The 21,471-nt window shown below is 43.5% G+C and overlaps 1 protein-coding gene and 1 long non-coding RNA gene across 4 annotated transcripts in view; one reads left to right on the plus strand and one right to left on the minus strand.

The window, feature by feature from the left end:
* Positions 1–21,471, plus strand: part of LOC138741601 (uncharacterized) — a 60,377-nt gene that overhangs the window by 24,955 nt on the left and 13,951 nt on the right. The window lies entirely within an intron of this gene.
* tinagl1 (tubulointerstitial nephritis antigen-like 1) overlaps positions 1–21,471 on the minus strand; it is a 54,495-nt gene that overhangs the window by 12,383 nt on the left and 20,641 nt on the right. For all 3 annotated transcript variants that reach the window (XM_069895911.1, XM_069895912.1, XM_069895913.1), the window contains 5 exons: positions 20,144–20,267; positions 15,066–15,216; positions 8,949–9,123; positions 7,648–7,693; positions 935–1,058 (listed from right to left, as the gene is read on the minus strand). In XM_069895911.1, coding sequence (XP_069752012.1) covers positions 935–1,058; positions 7,648–7,693; positions 8,949–9,123; positions 15,066–15,216; positions 20,144–20,267 — 620 coding nt within the window. The remainder of the gene's footprint in view (positions 1–934; positions 1,059–7,647; positions 7,694–8,948; positions 9,124–15,065; positions 15,217–20,143; positions 20,268–21,471) is intronic.

The following is a 21,471-nucleotide window of genomic DNA, read 5'->3' on the forward strand; positions in this document are numbered from 1 at the left end:
TTGCACAAAGGAAGACAAAAAAGGTCAGTCCTCTCCATTTCAAGAGTTACTCTTGATGCCTCACTGTTCATAACACACCGGCCTACTCCACAATGTACCAATCGGCAAAGAGTGTAAGACTGGTGGCAACTCCACCTTTTTTGGAAACTGGAGTGTCCAGGAATGCAGAAGGCTGCAGAAAATGGCAAGCCAAGCCAAGTCCATCACAGTCATGGACCTTCCATCCTTTGAAAGCATCCATGAGGGGCGCTACCAACATAATAAAGGCCCGCATCACCTTGGTCACAACCTCTCTTGCTACTACCTTCAAATAGAAGAAAAAGAAACCTTGAACCCTAGGTTCAAGAACAGTTTTTAAGCCAACAACTTTCAAACTCTTGTACTACCCTAACGCTGACCATAATCTATTCTGGGACCACCAAAAAATGTCTGCACAATTTAAACATCACTTTTTTTCCTGCAACTGTAACCGTTAATGTTTATTAAACTAACCTTTGATATTTATCTTTTTTTTCCTGTCTTGGCATTTGTGAAATTTTTGTTTTTACTATTGCCATCTTGCGTACCTGTTTAGCTGCACCAAGTCAGAATTTCGATGCATGTGTACATTGTAATTATATATATGACAATAAACTCATATTAAACATTGAAAGATAAGCGGAGGCTTGCCACACATCTCTTCATCCCTTCCCTCCAACGTATCAACTCGCCTGTGCAAACCGTTTGTATCCTGAACTTCAGTTTGGCTGGACTTTCTGATGTGAACTCAGCACCGGTGACAGTCTTGCCCTGATGAGCGTCACACCACCACATCCCTCCTTATGTTCTGACATCACCACATGGAAGGACCATCAGCTTTTATACAGCCCATATCGTTAGATTGTTCGACATTATTGCCCATTTAATTTCTCTTGTATTTAACTTCATTCCTTACCCTGTAATCTTAACTGAGTGGGTCCCATGTCTGCGGAATTTCTCTGGTTTCTCAGCCATCACTGGTGTGTGCCTGTAAACTCCGCTTTTGTACACAAAGAAATCTTCATGGACCTCCATCAGGGCTATGAAAGGACAGAGGCGCGTCAGCATTTTCTCCACTGTTCACTTCAATCTGACCATTGTTCTGTCACAACCCTCCCCATAATCTCTGTACAAACATGCTATATTCCCACCACAGACACAACTTAAATTACATTAATACAGCATGACATCGTCACACATTCAAAGCAGGACAACATTTGGTACTACTTTTGTAAAATTTTCTGGAGAATTCCACAATATTCCCAGGCTTTCCATTTACAATTAGAAGTTGGATTTGATGCAGCAATTTCCTCCTTGTGTGTGAATCCCCAGCTCCTGATAAATTCCTGGCTGGCATGGAATATCCAACAAGATGTTTGGAAGCTACTCATACCTACCTTTTCGAACACAAAATGGCCAGCTAACTAAATTCTCCCAATTATTGAATAAAATCCAGCTACATCTAAATGCACCTCAGGCCAACTGGCAAACCAATTTTCCCTCTACCGACTATCCTCACCTTCTGCTGCCTCAGGAAAGCTGTCAATGCATCCCACCCTGGTCATGCTTTTTTTTCTCCCCCTCTCTTCAAGCAGAAGATACACTAGTTTGAAAACAGGCCCCCTCCAGATTCAAGGACACTTTTTATCCTGCTGTTATCAAAGTCTTGAGTGGATCTCCCATCAGTGAAGGATGACTACTTAAACATAGTTTTCTCATTAACACCACACCCACATTTTTGTTTTTTTGCAACACTTTGTTTTCATTGCAACACACAAACATGCTGGAGAAACTCAGCAGATCATGCAACAGCCATGGGGAGTAAAGGGTGACCAATGTTTCAGGCCGTTGTTTACCTTTTACTTCCTATGGATGTTGCATAACCTGCTGAGTTTCCTCAGCACTATTGTGCATTGCACTCAAACCCAGCGTCTGCAAACTTCCTTGTTTAACTATCATTTTATTCTTGCACTACCTGTTGTACGTTCATCCTGTCTTTCATTGTATCTCAGTAGATTTAACAATAAACAATTCAATAAATCCCAAGAGCAACAGATAACAGAACATTCTGATTTGGCCTGTCATTATGCAACATCAGTCTTATCTGGTCTTTCCAATCATCTCATCTTACACTGATCTGAACATGGCATCAAACATAGGTGAATCGACTCTGTAATAAGGCAGCAATGCATGGAGCAAATGCTGGTTTTTCACCTCTAGCTGAAAGAACAGACACAATGTAGAATTAATCAAAGTGGATGGGCTGAAGGTGCTCGGGCGCCAACAGCTTCCTGATCGTATTGGGGAACCATGAGTTCGGGGTCAGCATTGAAACAGATAGAGGCCGTGTGGCTGTAGAAACTGCGGGAGCGCAGCTGGTGAATCTGATGGGACTCTCCTGCTTCTCTTTCTCGCATTGGTGGGGGTACTGGGATAGCGACACTTCTTTGTGCATCTTAACGGGAAGGGAAAGTTGGTGAACTTTGAGTATTATTACATCTTGTGTATTAGTATGTGACTAAGGAATCTTGGAATGAAATTAATTTTTTATTTGGACAAGGAGATTAATTGCAGGGCCAGACTCATCTTCTACGTGGAAGAGCAATCAATGATCTTGGAGCTCATGACACCACACAAATACATGCAAGTTAAAGCTGAGGAAATCCTCTCCGAACTCTCATTAGTTTCAAGGGTCAGTAGCTGAACGGGGCTTTAAGCAATTCACTGTGAGGCAAAGTTTGACTCCCTAGGATCAATGACATCTAGCAGGCTGTAGATGTGTCTGAAGCCTCCAACAATTCAACAATGCTTCACATTATAAAGGGAGCCTCAATATATGGTCACGACCCAAAATGTTGACTGGCTTTTTCTAACCATAGATACTATCTGACCCATCGAGTCTCATGAGCTTCTCATTGTTTGTCAAGATTTTAGCACTTGCACCTTGTCTGTTCTGTGGCAAGGGGAGTATGCCCAAGTTATGGATTAAGATACCAAGAGTGAGGATTCATTTGTAGACTTTTGAATTGTAAGAGAGAGCATGGCGAATAGTTGAGGGGCTGAAGTGGAGAAAAGTGTTAGAGAGAGGAGAGGGGTTTGGGCTTACAGTGCCAGAGACCAAGGACCAGAAATCTGGCAGCTAAGTGGAGTTTGCACCTGCTCCCTGTGGATTTCCACTGGACACTCTGGTTTTCTCCCACATCCTAACACGGCCTTGTCATTTAGTAGGTAGAATGCCCCTGATGTGTAGTGAGTGGGAAAATTTAGTGAGAGGAAAGAGCTTGTGGGGAGATTAAAATTGGGATTAACATGATTAATTTAACTGGGTGGCTGATGGCATGAAGTCGTTGAGCCAAAGGGCTTGTTTCAAGTTGTATGTCTATAAAGAGCAATTGTGTGTCTCTGAGGGGTTGCAGAATAGATCTGTGTAATAGGAAGAAGTTGTGGGTTGTATCAGCTTTACCACATTGAGGGAGGAATCAGGATCATCCACGCTCACTGCAGTTAAAATTTTATCCATAGTTAATTCATCAAAGAAAACAAGAAAGAAGCAGAAATGGGAGAGGGAGGATAAACCATTAGTTAACGGTGATCCTCCACTGCAAGTCCTCATCCAGTATTCCAAATTCACTTCATGTCCAATAATGCAGTTGGATGAACTGAGGATCATAAGGGAAGCAGAGGCAGTGATAGAGAAGAGTTACAGGGAGACAGTCACCCCTAGAAGGCAGGAGTCAGGGAATTGGGTGACTGTGAGGAAAGGAGGGAGAGTGCCTGTGCAGAGTACCCCTGTGGAAGTGCCACTCAGCAACATGTATTCTGCATTGGATACTGTTGGGGGGAACAGCCTATCAGGACGAGTCGTAGGGGTCAGGTCTCTGGCACAGGGGCTGCCCCTGAGGTTCAGAAGGGAAAGAAGGATAAGGATAGGATTCTTGTAGTTGGGGACTCATTAGTCAGAGGGACAGATAGAAGGTTTGTGGGATGAGATCGGGGATCCAGGTTGATCTGTTGCCTCCCTGGTGCCAGGGTCAGGGATATCTCTGATCGAGTTCATAGCATTCTGCAAGGGGAAGGAGAACAGCCAGAAGTCGTGGTCCATGTGGGGACCAATGACTTAGTTAGAAGTGGGGATTATGTGGAATTAAGTAGGAAGTTAAAAACAGGACCTCTAAGGTAGTAATCTCTGGATTGCTGCCGGTGCCATGCGCTAGTGAGGGTAGAAATAGGAGGATGTGGAGGATGAATGCGTGGCTAAAGAGATGGTGCAGGGGGCAAGGGATAAGATTTCTGGATCATTGGGATCTCTTCTGGGGAAGGTCGGACCTGTACAAAAGGGACGGACTCCACTTGAACTGGAGGGGGACCAATGTGCTGGCAACCAGATTTGCTAGAGCTGTGGGGGAAGGTTTAAACTAGTTTGGCAGCGGGGTGGGGAATAGAGTGTGAGAGCAGTGTCAAGGGAGCATGGCCACCTAGATAGGAATAATAACGATAACGAAGGTAGGATGGAGATTAGGGTAGAAGGTAGAAAAGAGAATATATGTGAGGGTCATTCTCTGAAATGCATATATTTTAATGCAAGAAGCATAGTGAACAAGGTAGACGAGCAGAGCATGGACAGATACTTGGGGTCACGATATTGTGGCAATTAGTGAGACCTGGCTACAAGAGGAGCAGGACTGGCAACTTAATGCTCCAGGATACATTTATTTTAGATGTGATAGATCAGGGGGTAAAAAAGGGGGCGGAGTTGCTCTGCTTGTTAAGGAGGACATTACTGCTGTGAGGTGGCAGGATGGTCTGGAGGGATCGTCCAGTGAGGCTGTTTGGGTGGAATTGAGGGGTGAAGGAGGCATGAGGGTGCTAATAGGGGTGTATTACAGATCACCAAATGGGCCAAGAAAATTAGAGGAACAAATTTGTAGGGAGATAACATATATGTGTGAGAATCATAAGGTAGTGATCATGGGAGATTTTAACTTCCCTCACATTGATTGGGATACCCATAAAGTTAGAGGGCTGGATGGGCTAGAGTTCAAGATTGTTTTCTAAATCAATTAGTAGAAGAACCGACTCGGGACAGTGTAATACTGGATCTCCTGTTAGGAAATGAGCTAGGTCAGGTATCGGACATTAATGTTGGAGAACAAATTGGGTCTAGTGATCATAACTCTGTTAGTTTTTGGGTAGTTTTAGGGAAGAGCAAGGAGGGGCCTAAAGTTGAAGTTCTGGATTGGAGAAGAGCAAATTTCGAAGGAATAAGAAGGGATTTGGGGAGTATTGAGTGGGACAGGACATTTTCAGGTAAGGATGTAAATGAAAAATGGAGGATATTCAAAAAAGAAATTTTGAGGGTACAGAGTAGTTATGTCCCAGTGAGGATCAAAGGAAAGGCTGGAAGTCATAGGGAGGCTTGGTTTTCGAGGAATATTGGAAATTTGGTTAGGATAAAAAGGGAAGTGTACAAGAGGTATAAAGAGCAGGGAGCTGAGAGTTTGAAGGAGGACTACAAGGAGTGTAGAAGGAATCTTAAGAAAGAAATTAGAAAGGCCAAAAAAAGGCACGAAGAGGCTTTGGCAGACAGAGTAAAAATAAATCCAAAGGGTTTCTATAGGTACATTAAAAGTAAAAGATTAGTGATGGATAAAATTGGACCCCTTGTAGATAGCGAGGGTAGGCTGAGTGAGAAGTCTGAGGAAATGGGGGAAATTTTGAATGATTTCTTTGCCTCAGTATTCACTAGGGAAAAAAATATTGAACCAGTTGAAGTGAAGAAAAATAGTGGGGAGGTCATGAAGCATATAAGGATAACCGAGGAGGTAGTGATGGCTGTGTTGAAAAAGATAAAGGTGGATAAATCTCCGGGACCGGACAAAATATTCCCAAGGACACTCAGGGAGGCTTGTGGACAGATAGTGGTGCCATTAACAGAGATATTTAGGATGTCACTGGCCACGGGGGGTAGTGCCAAAGGATTGGAGGGTGGCGCGTGTGGTTCCGCTATTTAAGAAGGGGTCCAAATGTAAACCTGGAAATTATAGGCCCGTGAGTCTGACATCTGTGGTGGGCAAGTTGATGGAAAGTGTTTTGAGGGATGGTATTTACAAATATTTGGAGGTACAGGGATTGATAGGGAGTAATCAGCATGGTTTTGTCAGGGGTAGATCATGCTTGACAAACCTGAGTTTTTCGAGGGGGTTACAAAAAAGGTTGATGAAGGGAAAGCTGTGGATGTTGTCTATTTAGACTTTAGTAAAGCTTTTGACAAAGTTCCCCACAGGAGGTTAGGAAAAAAGGTGGAGGCATTAGGTATAAATGAGGAGGTAGTGAAATGGATTCAGCAATGGTTGGATGGGAGGTGTCAGAGAGTAGTGGTAGAAAATTGTTTGTCCAGTTGGAGGCCGGTGACTAGTGGAGTTCCTCAGGGATTGGTCCTGGGTCCACTATTGTTTGTTATATATATTAACGATCTGGAAGTAGGGGTGGAGAATTGGATAAGCAAGTTTGTGGATGATACAAAGATTGGTGGTGTTGTGGACAGTGAGGAAGATTACCATAGATTAAAATGTGATTTAGAAAGGCTGGAGGTGTGGGCTGAAAAATGGCTGATGGAATTTAATACAGATAAGTGTGAGGTGTTACATTTTGGAAAGGCAAATCTAAATAGGTCATATGCATTAAATGGTAGGCTATTGAGATGTGCAGAGCAACAAAGGGATTTAGGAGTTGTGGTAAATAGTACCCTCAAGGCTGATACTCAGGTAGATGGTGTGGTGAAGAAGGCATTTGGAATGTTGGCCTTCATAAATCGGAGTATTGAATTCAAGAGTAGGGAGGTTATGATGAAATTGTACAATGCATTGGTGAGGCCAAATTTGGAGTACTGTGTACAGTTTTGGTCACCAAATTATAGGAAAGATATAAACAAAATAGAGAGAGTGCGGAGAAGGTTCACGAGAATGTTGACATGATTTCAAGGTTTGAGTTACAGGGAAAGGTTGTGCAGACTGGGGCTTTTTTCTCTGGAGCGTAGAAGATTGAGGGGGGACTTGAAAGTGGTGTTTAAGATTTTAAAAAGGGACAGACAGAGTAAATGTGGATAGGCTTTTTCAATTAAGAGTGGGGGAGATTCAAACTAGAGGGCATGGTTTAAGATTGAAGGGGGAAAATTATAAGGGGAACATGAGGGGAAATTTCTTTATGCAAAGGGCGGTGGGGATGTGGAATGAGCTTCCAGCAGACGTGGTTGAGGCGGGATCATTGGTTACATTTAAGGAAAGACTGGATAGTTACATGGAGAGGAGAGGACTGTAGGGGTATGGACCGGGTGCTGGTCAGTGGGACTAGGAGGGTGGGGATTTGTTACGGCATGGACTAATAGGGCCGAACTAGCCTGTTCTGTGCTATAAGTGGTTATATGATTATATGGTTAATCAACCAACCTTATCCTCAAATTTTATTGAGCATCAGAATGCACCCAGACTGTGGGGAAAGAAATTACATTGATCTTCTCAGTGAATAAATCTCACACAGCAGTCCTTGGTGCCCTAGACCTGAATCGAGACTAGGCTGCCAGACCCAGGGAAATGTGTCTCCACCACTGTTTGGCTCCAATGAGTCTCTTACCTTGGACGGGCCCATTCTCTATCAGTTCTTTCATCACTTCCTTTTCCTGTTGATTCAAGAGAAAGAGTAAATTACCACAAAACCTGCCCATTCTACTTGCTCCTTGATGATCTTTGCTGTAGCTAGTTTCATGTCGCAGTCAGGTAGCAGGAACATGGAAGCAGGCCACATATGCCATCTATTTTGTTATTGAATACCATGCTCTCCAACTCCCAAAGACAGGCTTAACCCCAAAGAGTCCTCCAAACCATTGATCCCCAGTGAGAGGAGTCTTTACTACTCCAGTGAACGGGATCACTGACCAACCAAATCCCAGCATGAGGAGTCACAAATTGACCAAGTCTCAATAAAACATGTGGTCCTGACTGGGAGATATTAGCTTTCTGGCAAATGTTGACCCAATCAATCCCACCTATCTTTTCCCACTGTGGCCCCGTTCACCTTTCCTTATCTCTAACACATTCCATTCCTCCTTATTTCCCTATCCCACAGAACCTTCCCACGTCTTTAACCAACTCCACCCCTCCCAGTTTCCATAAATCCCGTAGCCCTGCTCATCTCTGTAACCTTCTCCACCCCTCCCAGTCTCCATACCCTCCCTATCTCTGTCAACCTCATCATCCTTCCCCACCTCTGTAACCTCCTATACCCCCTCACCATTTCAATAATGTACTTCACCTGTCCCATCTCTGTAACCCACTCTACTCCTTATCTCTGTATCCTCCAGCACCTCTTGCATCTCTGTAACCTCCGGCACCTCTCCGGATCCCTCAGCTCTGTAACCCCCCTACCCTCTCCCCACCTCTGTAACCCCCTACCCTCTCCCCACCTCTGTAACCCCCTACCCTCTCCCCACCTCTGTAACCCCCTACCCTCTCCCCACCTCTGTAACCCCCTACCCTCTCCCCACCTCTGTAACCCCCCTACCCTCTCCCCACCTCTGTAACCCCCCTACCCTCTCCCCACCTCTGTAACCCCCCCTACCCTCTCCCCACCTCTGTAACCCCCCCTACCCTCTCCCCACCTCTGTAACCCCCCTACCCTCTCCCCACCTCTGTAACCCCCTACCCTCTCCCCACCTCTGTAACCCTGTACTGTAAGGTGACATAATTGGGACGCAGGTGAAGGAGGTGGTGAAGAGAGGAGGGTGCTTGGGAAGTTTGGAGTTCAGCACCTTGTGGAGTGACAGACGATGAGATTTTGCTGTACTCATGCCATCTTTACACCAATGCTTTCACAGCAAGTAGTCCCCAAGGCCACAGACAGGAAGAGGGCATAGTGGTGTGATCGGAACTACTCACATTGCTGGATAGTCGGTAGGGTGGAGTGGTCTGATAGATCTGGTTGGTGTGGCTTGAAGTATTGGGACAGGGCATTGTTGCCTGCCTCTTGCCCCGTCCGGCAGACCGAGTGAACATCATGCACCTGCTCCTGCTGTCAGAGTTGGAGAAAGGGTAACAGCCGTCTGACACCACCCTGCGGGATACAACAGGAGAGGATAAGCCCTGGCTCTCAAAATGAGGAGAAATAGCTTCTTCCCACAGTTTGACGAACAGTAACTGAGTAAATAATTCCAAAATATTTATATATATATATATTTTAAATTATGTCTGTATTTATATATGTGATTACTATGTGTTGTGTATTATGTGTGAATGAGTGTGCAACATGGTCCAGAGAAACACTGCTTTGTTGCTTTTATATGTGCCTTAAGATGATAATAAACTTGAACATCAGATGGAGCAGCCTACCATCAACAGGTCCCAACTCACCTTCACACATTAATATACAAACGTGCTGGAGAAGTCAGCAGGTCATGTAACATCCAGAGATATAGCTGATGAAGGACTCAGGCCTGAAACCATTGGTCACCTTTTTCTTCCTGTGGATCCTGCGTGACCTGCTGAGTTTCTCCAGCATTGCACTCGACCCCATCATCTGCAGAATTTCTTGTTTGATTCATCCTCCACACAATTTTCCAGCCTCACCCCAATGTCCCTCGATTCTCATGGGCCTTGGGTGCTGACAGCTTCCTAATCACTTCTGGGGTTTGGAACCAAGGTTCTGAGGAGGTTTGACTTATCTCTGGAGCTCCTATTCACCGGTGAACTAGAGAGGTTACTGAGGTAGGAAGAGTGTAGAGGGTTACAGGAAGCAAGATCCACAGCACTCAGCATCTCTGCATGAAGAATTTTGTGGGCAGAAGTCCTGGAAATGTGGAGCAAGCTCAGTGGCTGCATTCCTTGTGTGCAGACCATCCTGCTAACCCAGCAAGGGCCCCAAACAATGAACAATACTCGCCAGAGACTCTTGATGAGGACGACAGGTCTTGATAAACAAATTAAGTATTCTTTAGACAACATTAGATTTATTAAAATCAGTATTTTAATGGAATTCTGAAGTCTTTCTGCAAACACCTAATATTGAAAAGTCTTGCCCATAAATACACAGAAATATGCAGTGGAACATCTATTGCAAGGCCTCAAGCTGCAGATAACATCATTTTTTCTTAGATGTAGAAAAGTCCCTTCAGCCCATCGAGCCAACACTGACCATTAACCACCCATTTATATTCCCTGATATTCCCATTCCCATCAACAGCCCCCCTCCCCCCCACATTTTCTACCACTCAGCTGTGCATTGGGGACAATGTACAGTGGCGCACAAAACCTACCAGCTTGCAGGTCTTGGACTATGGGAGGAAGACCACGTAATCGCAAGGAGAATGTGCAAACTCCACGCAGACAGCACCCGAGGTCGGGTTTGAACTTGGGTCTCTGGCACAGAGAGGCTGGAGCAGATTCTAAAATGGCTGGCAGCATGATCTCCACATTGATAGATAGGCCAATATGTTGGATGAAATATCAGTACCATACAACTCAGAAAAGCAGCCCATTGGTCCATCTCAACCTGTGAGCACTTTTCTGTATTGCCCCATTCCCCAGCACTTGGTCAACAACCCTGTGCCAAAGCAATTCAAGGGCTCAGGATAGTTCAAGCTTTGAATGCCTGGCTGTGCAACTGAGGACTGAAGCATTTGTACAGAAGTCAAGCATATTGACAGATGAGAGATCGGACACATCCTGAGCTTGGCATTACAGGTGTATAAACAATTCTGGTTTGTACATTCACTGAAGCAATGCTTCTTTGTTACAGAATAATGAAATAAACAAGGCATTTAATGAAAAGCACAAATTGACACAAAATCAACACAAATGACAGATGGAAACGAGCAAGGTGGGATGTGGTCACAGTTTCTGGTCTTGATGCTTGTTCAGCAAAAATATTGAGCTTGCTATGACTAAGCAAGTTGAGAAGGCTTTCAATTTAGGCCATGTGCCAGCTGCACAGATCTGATAGCAGAGTGAGAGTGGCAGGGGGTGGGTGATAGTTTTCCTCCATGAACCTGGAATAGATTCAGTGCATCTGACCAGACTACCACCTTTACTCCACAGCCAAAAACACAGTCAATGCTCACACAGCCCATCTCTTTTATTTTAAAATAGATCAGTCTAGGGTGGCATGGTTAGTGTAGTCCTTAGCGTAACGCCTTTACAGCGCTAGCGATTGGGACTTGGGTTCGAATTCTGCGCTGTCTGTAAGGAGTTTGTGAGTTCTCCACCATGTCTGTGTGGGTTTTCCCTGGGGGCTCTGGGTTTCTCCCTCTGTTTGAAATGTGTAGGTTAATTGGGTGTAACCGGATGGCACAGATCTGTGGGCCAAAATGGCCTGTTACCGTGCTGAATGTATAAATTTAAATTTTATTTTTAAAAAAAATCAGTGGTTTTCAAACTTTTTCTTTCCATTCACTTACCATCTTAAGCAATCCCTATTGCCATAGGGTTTAGTAAGGGATTACTTAAAGTGGTATGTCCGCCTGGAGGGTTGGAGCATAGACACTGATGAGGGTGATGCGACGCTTGTTTTGAAGGGGGAGTCATATGTGAGAGGAAAGATAAAGTTTGAAAACCATTGTTTAATCGTACCTAATTGACTTGTTATGTGCACCGTTTCACAACTCCAAAGGAAATGGGCCAATGACAATTTTTGTCAAGCAAAATATTTCAGTAACAATTGGATCTAGAGCAGTGATTCTCAACCTTCCCTTCCCACTCACATATCTCCTTAAGCAATCCCTTACTCATCACAGAGCATCGATGGCATAGGGATAATTACTTAAAGTGGTATGTGAGTGGAAAGAAAAAGTTTTAAAACCTTGGTCTAGATAAAGGTTCCAGACTAAAAGCATTAATTGACCATGGATGTTGTCTGAACTGTTGAGTGCCTCCAGCATTTCTTTGTCTGCTCAAAGAGTTAAACTAGAACATCTGCAGTTGCTAGGGTCAAATGCAATACTGAAATGTGCTGGAGAAAATCAGCAGGTCACACAGAAACCATAAGAAGTAACGGGTAAACAACATATTTGGCCCGACCTTCATCAGGTACAAGAAAAAAGTAGGTAGGAGCCAGAGTTAAAATGTGGTTGGGGGGGGGGGGGGGGAAGGGATGAGGAAGAGAGAGAAAGGGGAAGGGGTAGTAGCACAGGCTAACAGGTAAGTGGTGGATGCAGGTGGAAGGGTAGAAGAGAAAAAAGGCTAAGAGATGATGAGGGTAGAGGGCAGAGTGTAGCTCTCCGATAGGAGGTTCTGCTCAAGGTTCCAGCCTCTGCATTTCTCTCTAGGCCCACACACACCTGAGATTTGTCTCTGCGGGGAGAGTACCATCTTGTTGGTGGGAGGGTGTGGCCAGAAATTTTGAATAATTTTCCAGACCTTTTGCTTGATCTGCTCAATACTAATAGGTAATATTCATTGGAAGTCCAGGCTCCCACACTTGTCATGGATTGAAATAGGGATGGCTGAGTCTCCAGATGTCCATGGTGATATGCCAACACAGCACAGGTCCATTGTTATAGCAGACTCCTTTCAGAAAGAGCATCACACCAAGTTCCTGCTTGCTTTTGGTGAATGTTGAAGATGACTTGATAGGATTTGCAAAAGGCCAGGGGAGTTCAATCATAATCCTTGCACTAAAATCACCAACACTGATGACCAATCACCATCACTCTGTTATTTGTGCAAACTCACTGCTGCATTCCCTACATTTAACAATAATTACACTTCAGAGGATTTCAAAGAAAAGAAATCCACTGGGGTGTGTAGAGGGCTCTATAAATGCAAGCTTGCTCTCTTCCCCATTACCTATGGAGAGCAGGACATAAGCAGCTGATAGGTCCTGTGTTCAAAGTCCAGCACATCAAGCGTGTGACCCCCATGAAAGTTGACAGACTGATCAGAGCAGTCTGCTGATGGAAAGGGAACCTATGACTTCACACCCTGCGGCTAATACCAACTGTCCGTAAAGAATTGGAGTGAGGGTCCCAGCTTTAAATACTCAGATATTACATTGATATCTTTTGCCATATGAGGAACATAAAAGCTGCCAATGCTGGTATCCTGAGATGGGAAAGAATTACTGGAGGAACTCAGCAGATTGGGCAGTATCTGTGGGTATAAATGGTCAGTCAGTGTTTTGGGACAGGCCCCCAATCAGGATTAAGATTAAAAAGGTGAAATAAATATATAAGGGGGGGGGGGGGGGAGAAAGCTGAGGGAGAGGCTCATAGGTGATAGGGCTCATGACTGAAGGTGTGAGAGTGGAGACACCACTGAGAAGTAGCGGAGGGGGAAGGGGAAGAAAAGTTAGAGAGGGAAAAAAGTTTAGGAGTTGGTAAAGAAGCCTCATAATGAGGCTTCACAGTTAAAGTTTGTTAATAGAATGATGGATGTTAAACAGCCCCCTAGTTGGACAAAGGTGGAACTAGCCTGTATTTCTGAATCTGAAGTTCATCAGTTTATATATAAATGGAATTTGTGTTTATTGCAGGGATATAATATGCCGGTGTTAAAGCATTTATTAAAGATATGGATTATAGGGCACAAAGGGGAGATTATCAATTCAAACTCCGTTTTATCAAAATCAGCTTATTTCTTTTTCAGTGTTTAATAGATGTTTAAAGGTATGATGGGATAGAAGTGATTCAGGAATGTTTTGAAGAGAGACAATTTCTTTCTTTTAACCGTTTGAGGGAAAAATATGGAATACCTGTAAATTCTTTATCTGTGTATTATCAACTTCGAGCTTTGATAGGGATGATTATGGAAAGGATACGAGTTTACCTGAGTTTACGAAGTTTGAATCTTTGATTTCTTTTGCGTCAAAAAAGGGCTTTATTTCAGATATGTATAGGTTGTTACAAGAGAATATGGATAAGCCGAATTTGGAGAGATCTAGAAATAAATGGGAAGGTGATTTATGATATACCCCAGGAAGACTGGGAGGTTGTGTGTTGTGAAGGGATATCTAAACTGATTAATGTTAAGGTAGGGTTTGGTTAATTATAATTTTTTGCATCAGTTGTATTTGACTCCTGAGAAATTGAAAAAATATGGATTTAGTGATTCGGATTTGTGTTTTAGATGTGGGTTGAATATTGGAACTTTTTTCATGTAGTCTGGTCTTGTGATAAGGTACAACCATTTTGGGAAAAAAATTAGGATATTTTTTGAGAAATTATTTAAAATTAAATTACTGTTAGACCCAGAGATTTTTTTGTTGGGTTATATGGTTTCTTTGACTGGTTTGGGGTTGGATAAGTTTCAGATTGCATTTGTTCATTTAGTGTTATCAGTGGCATGGAAATGTGCAGCGATTACTTGCAAAGATAATGTGGAAATTAATATAATCTGTTGGCATAATGAATTGAGATCTTGTATTGATATGGAAACAATAACACAATTTACATAATTATTTATTTGTTCAAATGTGGTCACCTTATTTAGAGTATATGGGTTTAGAAATATCTTAAAATGTTATGTTGTTTATTCATATTTATAATTATTTGTAATATGTTTTTTTCTGTGGCTCCCCTTGCAGGGCTGGCTGAGGGGTGGGGATGGGGGGTGTGGGTGGGAGGGAGGGTTGTTTAATGATTTGTTATTGTATTTTTCATATAATGCTTTTTATATTGTTCTTAATAATTTTAAATAAAGTTTAAAAAAAAAATAAGGAATTGGTAAAGATGAGATGGTAAGAGATGGGGTTAAGGTTACCTAAAACTGGAAACATCACTGTTCATGATGTTTGGTTTAAAGCTGTCCAGGAGAAGTATGATGTTTTGTTCTTCAAGTTTACGCTTGGGCTTCACCATGATAATGGATGAGGCTGAGGAGTGACATGTCACTGTTGGAATGGTTGGCTGCAGGAAGCTCAGGTTTAGACCCACACGTAAAGCGTAGGTGTTTTTTTTTTCAGGTTGGTGTGGTTGGAGGCACCTCATGCTTTGCCCACATCACTTGACTCTGCTCCTTGTCCACCACCAATTACTTCCCCCTCCCAGCCCTGCCTGGGGTACATACCCGCGACGTCTCAGGTACCACCAAGCCCCATCAATCCGTCCTCCATGACAGCCCTGCTGCCTGTGTCTGTTGCACGAGATCAGATTCTGCGGTGACAAGGTAGCAGTCATGTGACCCATGGAATGGATGGAGATTCTGTCCGATGCCACGGCTGCAGGGACAAGGAGTAAAGTCAGAGAGATCCTGGCTCAGTGCTGGACCTCAGCACCCCTCAGGGAGAGAATATTTTCAAACCCTTTCCCCAGACCCTATTGAACACATTCAGCCCCCTCACTGGGCCAGCACCCTTACCAAATAAATCTACCTCCCCTAATGAACAAATCCAGCCCTGCACTGAACAGACCCACCTTTTATCTATTTATTTATTTATTTATTTATTTTTCACACTATAAACCATATTGATCAAGATACATACATTTTCCTTCTTAAATATATAGTGTCATTTTCTCCCCCCCTTCCCTCACCTCCCCTCCCATTTATTTAAAGTTCAGAATACAAGATACATTAAACCCATCAAACAATGTTGTCACTCAATAAAAATAAACAAGAAATTCCACTGAGTCAGTTCTTTTCATTCCCTTCTCCTTCTGTCATTTTAGGTGGTAGATGTCCACGGTAGGTTTTCTCTATTGTGTTTCATGTATGCCTCCCATATTTGTTCAAATATTGTAATGTTATTTCTTAAATTATAGGTTATTTTTTCTAATGGAATACATTTATTCATTTCTATATACCATTGTTGTATTCTCAAGTTATCTTCTAATTTCCAGGTTGACATAATACATTTTTTTGCTACAGCTAGGGCTATCATAACAAATCTTTTTTGTGCTCCATCCAAATCAAGTCCAAATTCTTTGTTTTTTTTAATGTTACTTAGAAGGAAGATCTCTGGGTTTTTTGGTATATTGCTTTTTGTGATTTTATTTAATATCTGGTTCAGATCTTCCCAAAATTTTTTCACTTTCTCACATGTCCAAATTGCATGAATTGTTGTTTCCATTTCCTTTTTACAGCAAAAACAACTGTCAGATACTGTTGGGTCCCATTTATTTAACTTTTGAGGTGTAATGTATTGCCTGTGTATCCAGTTATATTGTATCATACGTAACCTCATGTTTATTGTATTTCTCATAGTTCCGGAGCATAACTTCTCCCATGTTTCATTCTTTATGTTTAGATCTTGATCCCATTTTTGTTTAGTTTTACCATTTGTTTCCTCATTCTCCTTTTCTTGTAGTTTAATATACATATTTGTTACAAATTTTTTGATTATCATTGTGTCTGTAATCACATATTCAAAATTACTTCCCTCTGGTAACTTCAGACTGCCTCCCAATTTGTCCTTCAAGTAGGATTTCAGTTGGTAGTATGCCAACACTGTATCGTGAGTTATATTATATTTATCCTTCATTTGTTCAAAGGATAATAATTTATTTCCCAAAAAACAATTTTCTATTCTTTTGATCCCTTTTTTCTCCCATTCGCTAAAGGAAAGGTTATCTATTGTAAAAGGGATTAGCTGATTTTGCGTCAGTATTAGTTTTGGTAGTTGGTAATTTGTTTTATTCCTTTCTACATGAATCTTCTTCCAAATGTTGAGCAGATGATGCAATACTGGAGAATTCCTACGTTGTACCAATTTTTCATCCCATTTATACAATATGTTCAGGTATCTTCTCCCCCATTTTATCTAGTTCTAATCTAGTCCAATCTGGCTTTTCCCTTGTTTGATAAAAATCTGATAGGTATCTTAATTGTGCGGCTCTATAATAATTTTTAAAGCTTGGTACTTGTAAGCCTCCTTGTTTATACCATTCTGTTAATTTATCTAGTGCTATCCTCGGTTTCCCCACTTTCCATAAAAATTTCCTTATTATTTTCTTTAACTCCTTGAAGAATTTCTCTGTTAAGCGTATTGGTAATGTCTGAAATAGGTATTGTATCCTTGGGAAAATGTTCATTTTAATACAGTTTATCCTTCCTATCAGTGTTAGTGGTAAGTCTTTCCAATGCTCTAAGTCGTCTTGTAATTTTTTCATTAGTGGATAATAGTTGAGTTTATATAGATGGCCGAGGTTTTTATTTATTTGTATACCTAAGTATCGCATTGCTTGCGTTTACCATCTGAATGGTGATTCTTTCTTAAATTTGAGAAATCCGCATTATTAATTGGCATTGCTTCACTTTTATTTGCATTAATCTTGTACCCCGACCTTCTCCATATTCCTTCAATTTCCTATGTAATTCTTTTATTGATATTTCTGGTTCTGATAAGCATACTATAACGTCATCTGCAAATAGACTGATTTTATATTCCTTGTCTTTTATTTTATCCCTTTTATTTTATTTTCTGTTCTTATCAGTTCTGCTCGTGGTTCTATGGCTAATGCAAACAATAAGGGAGATAGTGGGCATCACTGCCTTGTTGATCTGCTTAAGTTAAATTGTTTTGATATATATCCATTTACTGTCACTTTCGCCAATGGCTCCTAATATAATGCTTTAATCCAATTAATATATTTCCCTGGTAAGCTGAATTTTTGTAGTACTATTGAATAAATAATTCAATAAATTTACAGATATTGTCTGTTGTTCGTCTTTTTTTAATAAATCCAGTTTGGTCTAGATTTACTATTTTTGGTACATTGTCGGCTAATCTGTTTGCTAATAGTTTAGCTATTATCTTATAATCTGTGTTAAGTGAAGATATTGGTCCTATATGACGCTGGTGCGAGTGGATCTTTCCCTGTCTTTGGTATTACTGTAATTATTGCTGTTTTGCATGAATCTGGTAAGCTTTGTGTTTTATCAATCTGGTTGATTACTTCCAGAAGGGGAGGAATTAATAAATCTTTAAATGTTTTATAGAATTCTATTGGGAATCTATCCTCTCCTGGTGTTTTATTATTCGGTAGTGTTTTTTTATTATTTCCTGTATTTCTTCTATTTCAAATGGTTTTGTTAATTTATTTTGTTCCTCTGTTTGTAATTTTGGTAGTTCAATTTTAGTTAAAAATTCATCTATTTTGTCTTCTTTTCAGTTTGATATAATTGTTCGTAGAATTCTCTGAAGTTTTCATTAATCTCCGTTGGATTATATGTGATTTGCTTGTGTTTTTTCCTTAATGCCAATACCATTCTCTTAGTTTGTTCTGTCTTAAGCTGCCACGCTAGAATTTTGTGCGTTTTTTCTCCTAGTTCATAATATTTCTGTTTTGTCTTCATGATATTCTTCTCCACCTACATGATGAACGCTTTCATTGTGTCCCATAGTATAAACTTATCTTTCACTGATCCGTATTTATTTCAAAGTACATTTTAATTTGTCATTCAATGAATTCTCTAAAATCCTGCCTTTTAAGTAGCATGGAGTTTAATCTCCATCTATACATTCTTGGTGGGATGTCCTCTAACTCTATTGTCAATAACAGGAGTGAGTGGTCCGATAATAGTCTAGCTTTATATTCCGTTTTCCTAACTCTCTCTTGCATGCGAGCTGATAACAGGAATAGGTCTATTCTTGAGTACCCACCTCTCTCTGAACAAATCCAGCCCCCTCACCAAACAAATCCACACCAACTGAACATCCCCCCTCACTGAACAAATCCAGCCCCCTTACTGAACAAACCCCCCTCACTGAAACAAATCCAGTCCCCTTATTGAGCATACTCACCCCCCACCTCACTGGGCCCACAGCCCCCCCCCTCACTGGGCCCACAGCCCCCCCCCTCACTGGGCCCACAGCCCCCCCCCCCCTCACTGGGCCCACAGCCCCCCCCCCTCACTGGGCCCACAGCCCCCCCCCCCTCACTGGGCCCACAGCCCCCCCCCCTCACTGGGCCCACAGCCCCCCCCCTCACTGGGCCCACAGCCCCCCCCCTCACTGGGCCCACAGCCCCCCCCCCCCTCACTGGGCCCACAGCCCCCCCCTCACTGGGCCCACAGCCCCCCCCTCACTGGGCCCACAGCCGCCCCCCCCCTCACTGGGCCCACAGCCCCCCCCTCACTGGGCCCACAGCCCCCCCCCTCACTGGGCCCACAGCCCCCCCCCTCACTGGGCCCACAGCCCCCCCCCTCACTGGGCCCACAGCCCCCCCCCCTCACTGGGCCCACAGCCCCCCCCCTCACTGGGCCCACAGCCCCCCCCTCACTGGGCCCACAGCTCCCCCCCCCTCACTGGGCCCCACAGCTCCCCCCCCCTCACTGGGCCCACAGCTCCCCCCCCTCACTGGGCCCACAGCTCCCCCCCCTCACTGGGCCCACAGCTCCCCCCCCTCACTGGGGCCCCACAGCCCCCCCCCCTCACTGGGCCACAGCCCCCCCCCTCACTGGGCCCACAGCCCCCCCCCTCACTGGGCCCACAGCCCCCCCCTCACTGGGCCCACAGCCCCCCCTCACTGGGCCCACAGCCCCCCCCTCACTGGGCCCACAGCCCACCCCCTCACTGGGCCCACAGCCCCCCCCCCCCTCACTGGGCCCACAGCCCCCCCCCTCACTGGGCCCACAGCCCCCCCCTCACTGGGCCCACAGCCCCCCTCACTGGGCCCACAGCCCCCCCCTCACTGGGCCATAGCCCCTCCCTCACTGGGCCCACAGCCACCCCCCCCTCCACTGGACCACAGCCTCGCTGTACAAATCCACCCCCTCTCACTGATCCAATCCACAAACACCCTCATACCTCAACGTTAAGACCATTCAATTTCAACATGACCCTTGTAGCTTTACACTTACAATCCTTGGGTTGTCTGACATTCGTCACCCTACTCTGTATATCGTGATGCAGCCCACATCTCATCCCTAATACAGCCTTAAGTGTCCATTGTAACAGTAATACATCCCACATCTTCTATTGTGACACATTAATAAAGTATAGCAATATTTGTGATCTTTTCCAAGCTTCTATTGTAGTTATTCAATGTAGTCAACATCTTCCACAGGACTGATGATAGAACCCACAACCTTCACTGCCACACCCTCCATCCACACACCATATAGACGGGGATAAAGCCATACCTTGCACTGGGATACAGTGACTTGACCCACACATGATACACAACATTTCCCTTTGAAGCTATTACCTGCTGTGGAAAAGGCCCATGATGCTGCACAGTTTCCTTGGTCAAGGGGTTGGTGGATCATTCCAGGCCATTTCTCTGCTGCATTGAAATACTTGGGCATGATTTCATTTCTGTCCATGATCACCTGAAAGGAGAATAGGAGCAGGCACTTGTCAGTTCATTGATGGGTCTGTGTCCACTCTCTTATCTTCATTCCCAAACAATCTGTTGATTCTGGTCTTAAACAATATTCAGTGACTAAGCATCTTAAGTCCTGAGGCAAAGAAAGGCAAAGGTCTACACCCATCTCCTCAGCTCAGTCCTGAATGATTGGCCCTTCATGTCGACACCACATTCCCTTCTCCCAGATATCGTTTCTCACAGGAGTCAGTAATGACCTCCCTCAACCGCCCTTGAAATCCTGAATGTTTCAATGAGATTTTCTCTTTTTTTTAAAAAAAGCATTTTGAGTTCAAGCTAAACCTACTGAATCACTCCTCCAAGGACAACCATTCAATTCCATTTAACCCCAACAGTGTCGACACCAAGGTAGTGATATACATATTTCTTTGGGCACAGAAATGAAAATTGCACATGTAACTCTGCAAAAGTTCTTAACTAACATTAACAATATTTGCTTATATTTGTACTACAATTTTTAAAGAAAAAGGGACAATGTCCATTTGCTTTTCTAACTGTTTGATCTCCCTATATGATATAAAAATGTGCTAGAGAAATTCAGCAGGTCATGCAGGATTCCTGGGAAGTAAAAGGCAACCAACATTTGGGCCTGGGCCCTTCGTTAGACACAAGAAAAAAAACCAGACAGGAACCTGAATAAAAAAGGCGGTGAGGAATGGGGGTGGGAGAGAAGAGGAGACAAGGAAGGAAAGGGAAAGAGGAGGAACACAATAGTCCCTGCCGAAGGTGGAGAGGAGAGGGGAAGGTGTGTCTGGCAGTGGGATCACATAGAAGGATGTGGAAATGGTGGAGGATGATATGTTGGATGTGGAGGATGGTGGGGTGGTAGGTGAAGTCGAGTGGAATCCTGTCCTTGTTGCAAATCGGGGTGGAGATGGCCAGGGCAGATGTATGGGAAATGGAGGAGATGCAGTGAGGGCTGTGTAGGTGGGGGATGGGTGAGAACTCCGTATGTTCATGTCATTGTGTTTAATATTGTGCAGGAGGATATGATTTGTTGTTCCTCAAGTTGGGCAACAATCCCCTGGCAATACTGTAGGACCTGTCCCCTCTACTTTGGGTAAACCCCACCTCGATCTGGTCACACTATTTCCATCTCTTCTTTACCTACTTCCATTCTTACCTTTCTCTCCAACTTTCACCCCCCC

This window comes from Narcine bancroftii, chromosome 8, assembly GCF_036971445.1.
Source record: "Narcine bancroftii isolate sNarBan1 chromosome 8, sNarBan1.hap1, whole genome shotgun sequence".
Taxonomy (NCBI): domain Eukaryota; kingdom Metazoa; phylum Chordata; class Chondrichthyes; order Torpediniformes; family Narcinidae; genus Narcine; species Narcine bancroftii.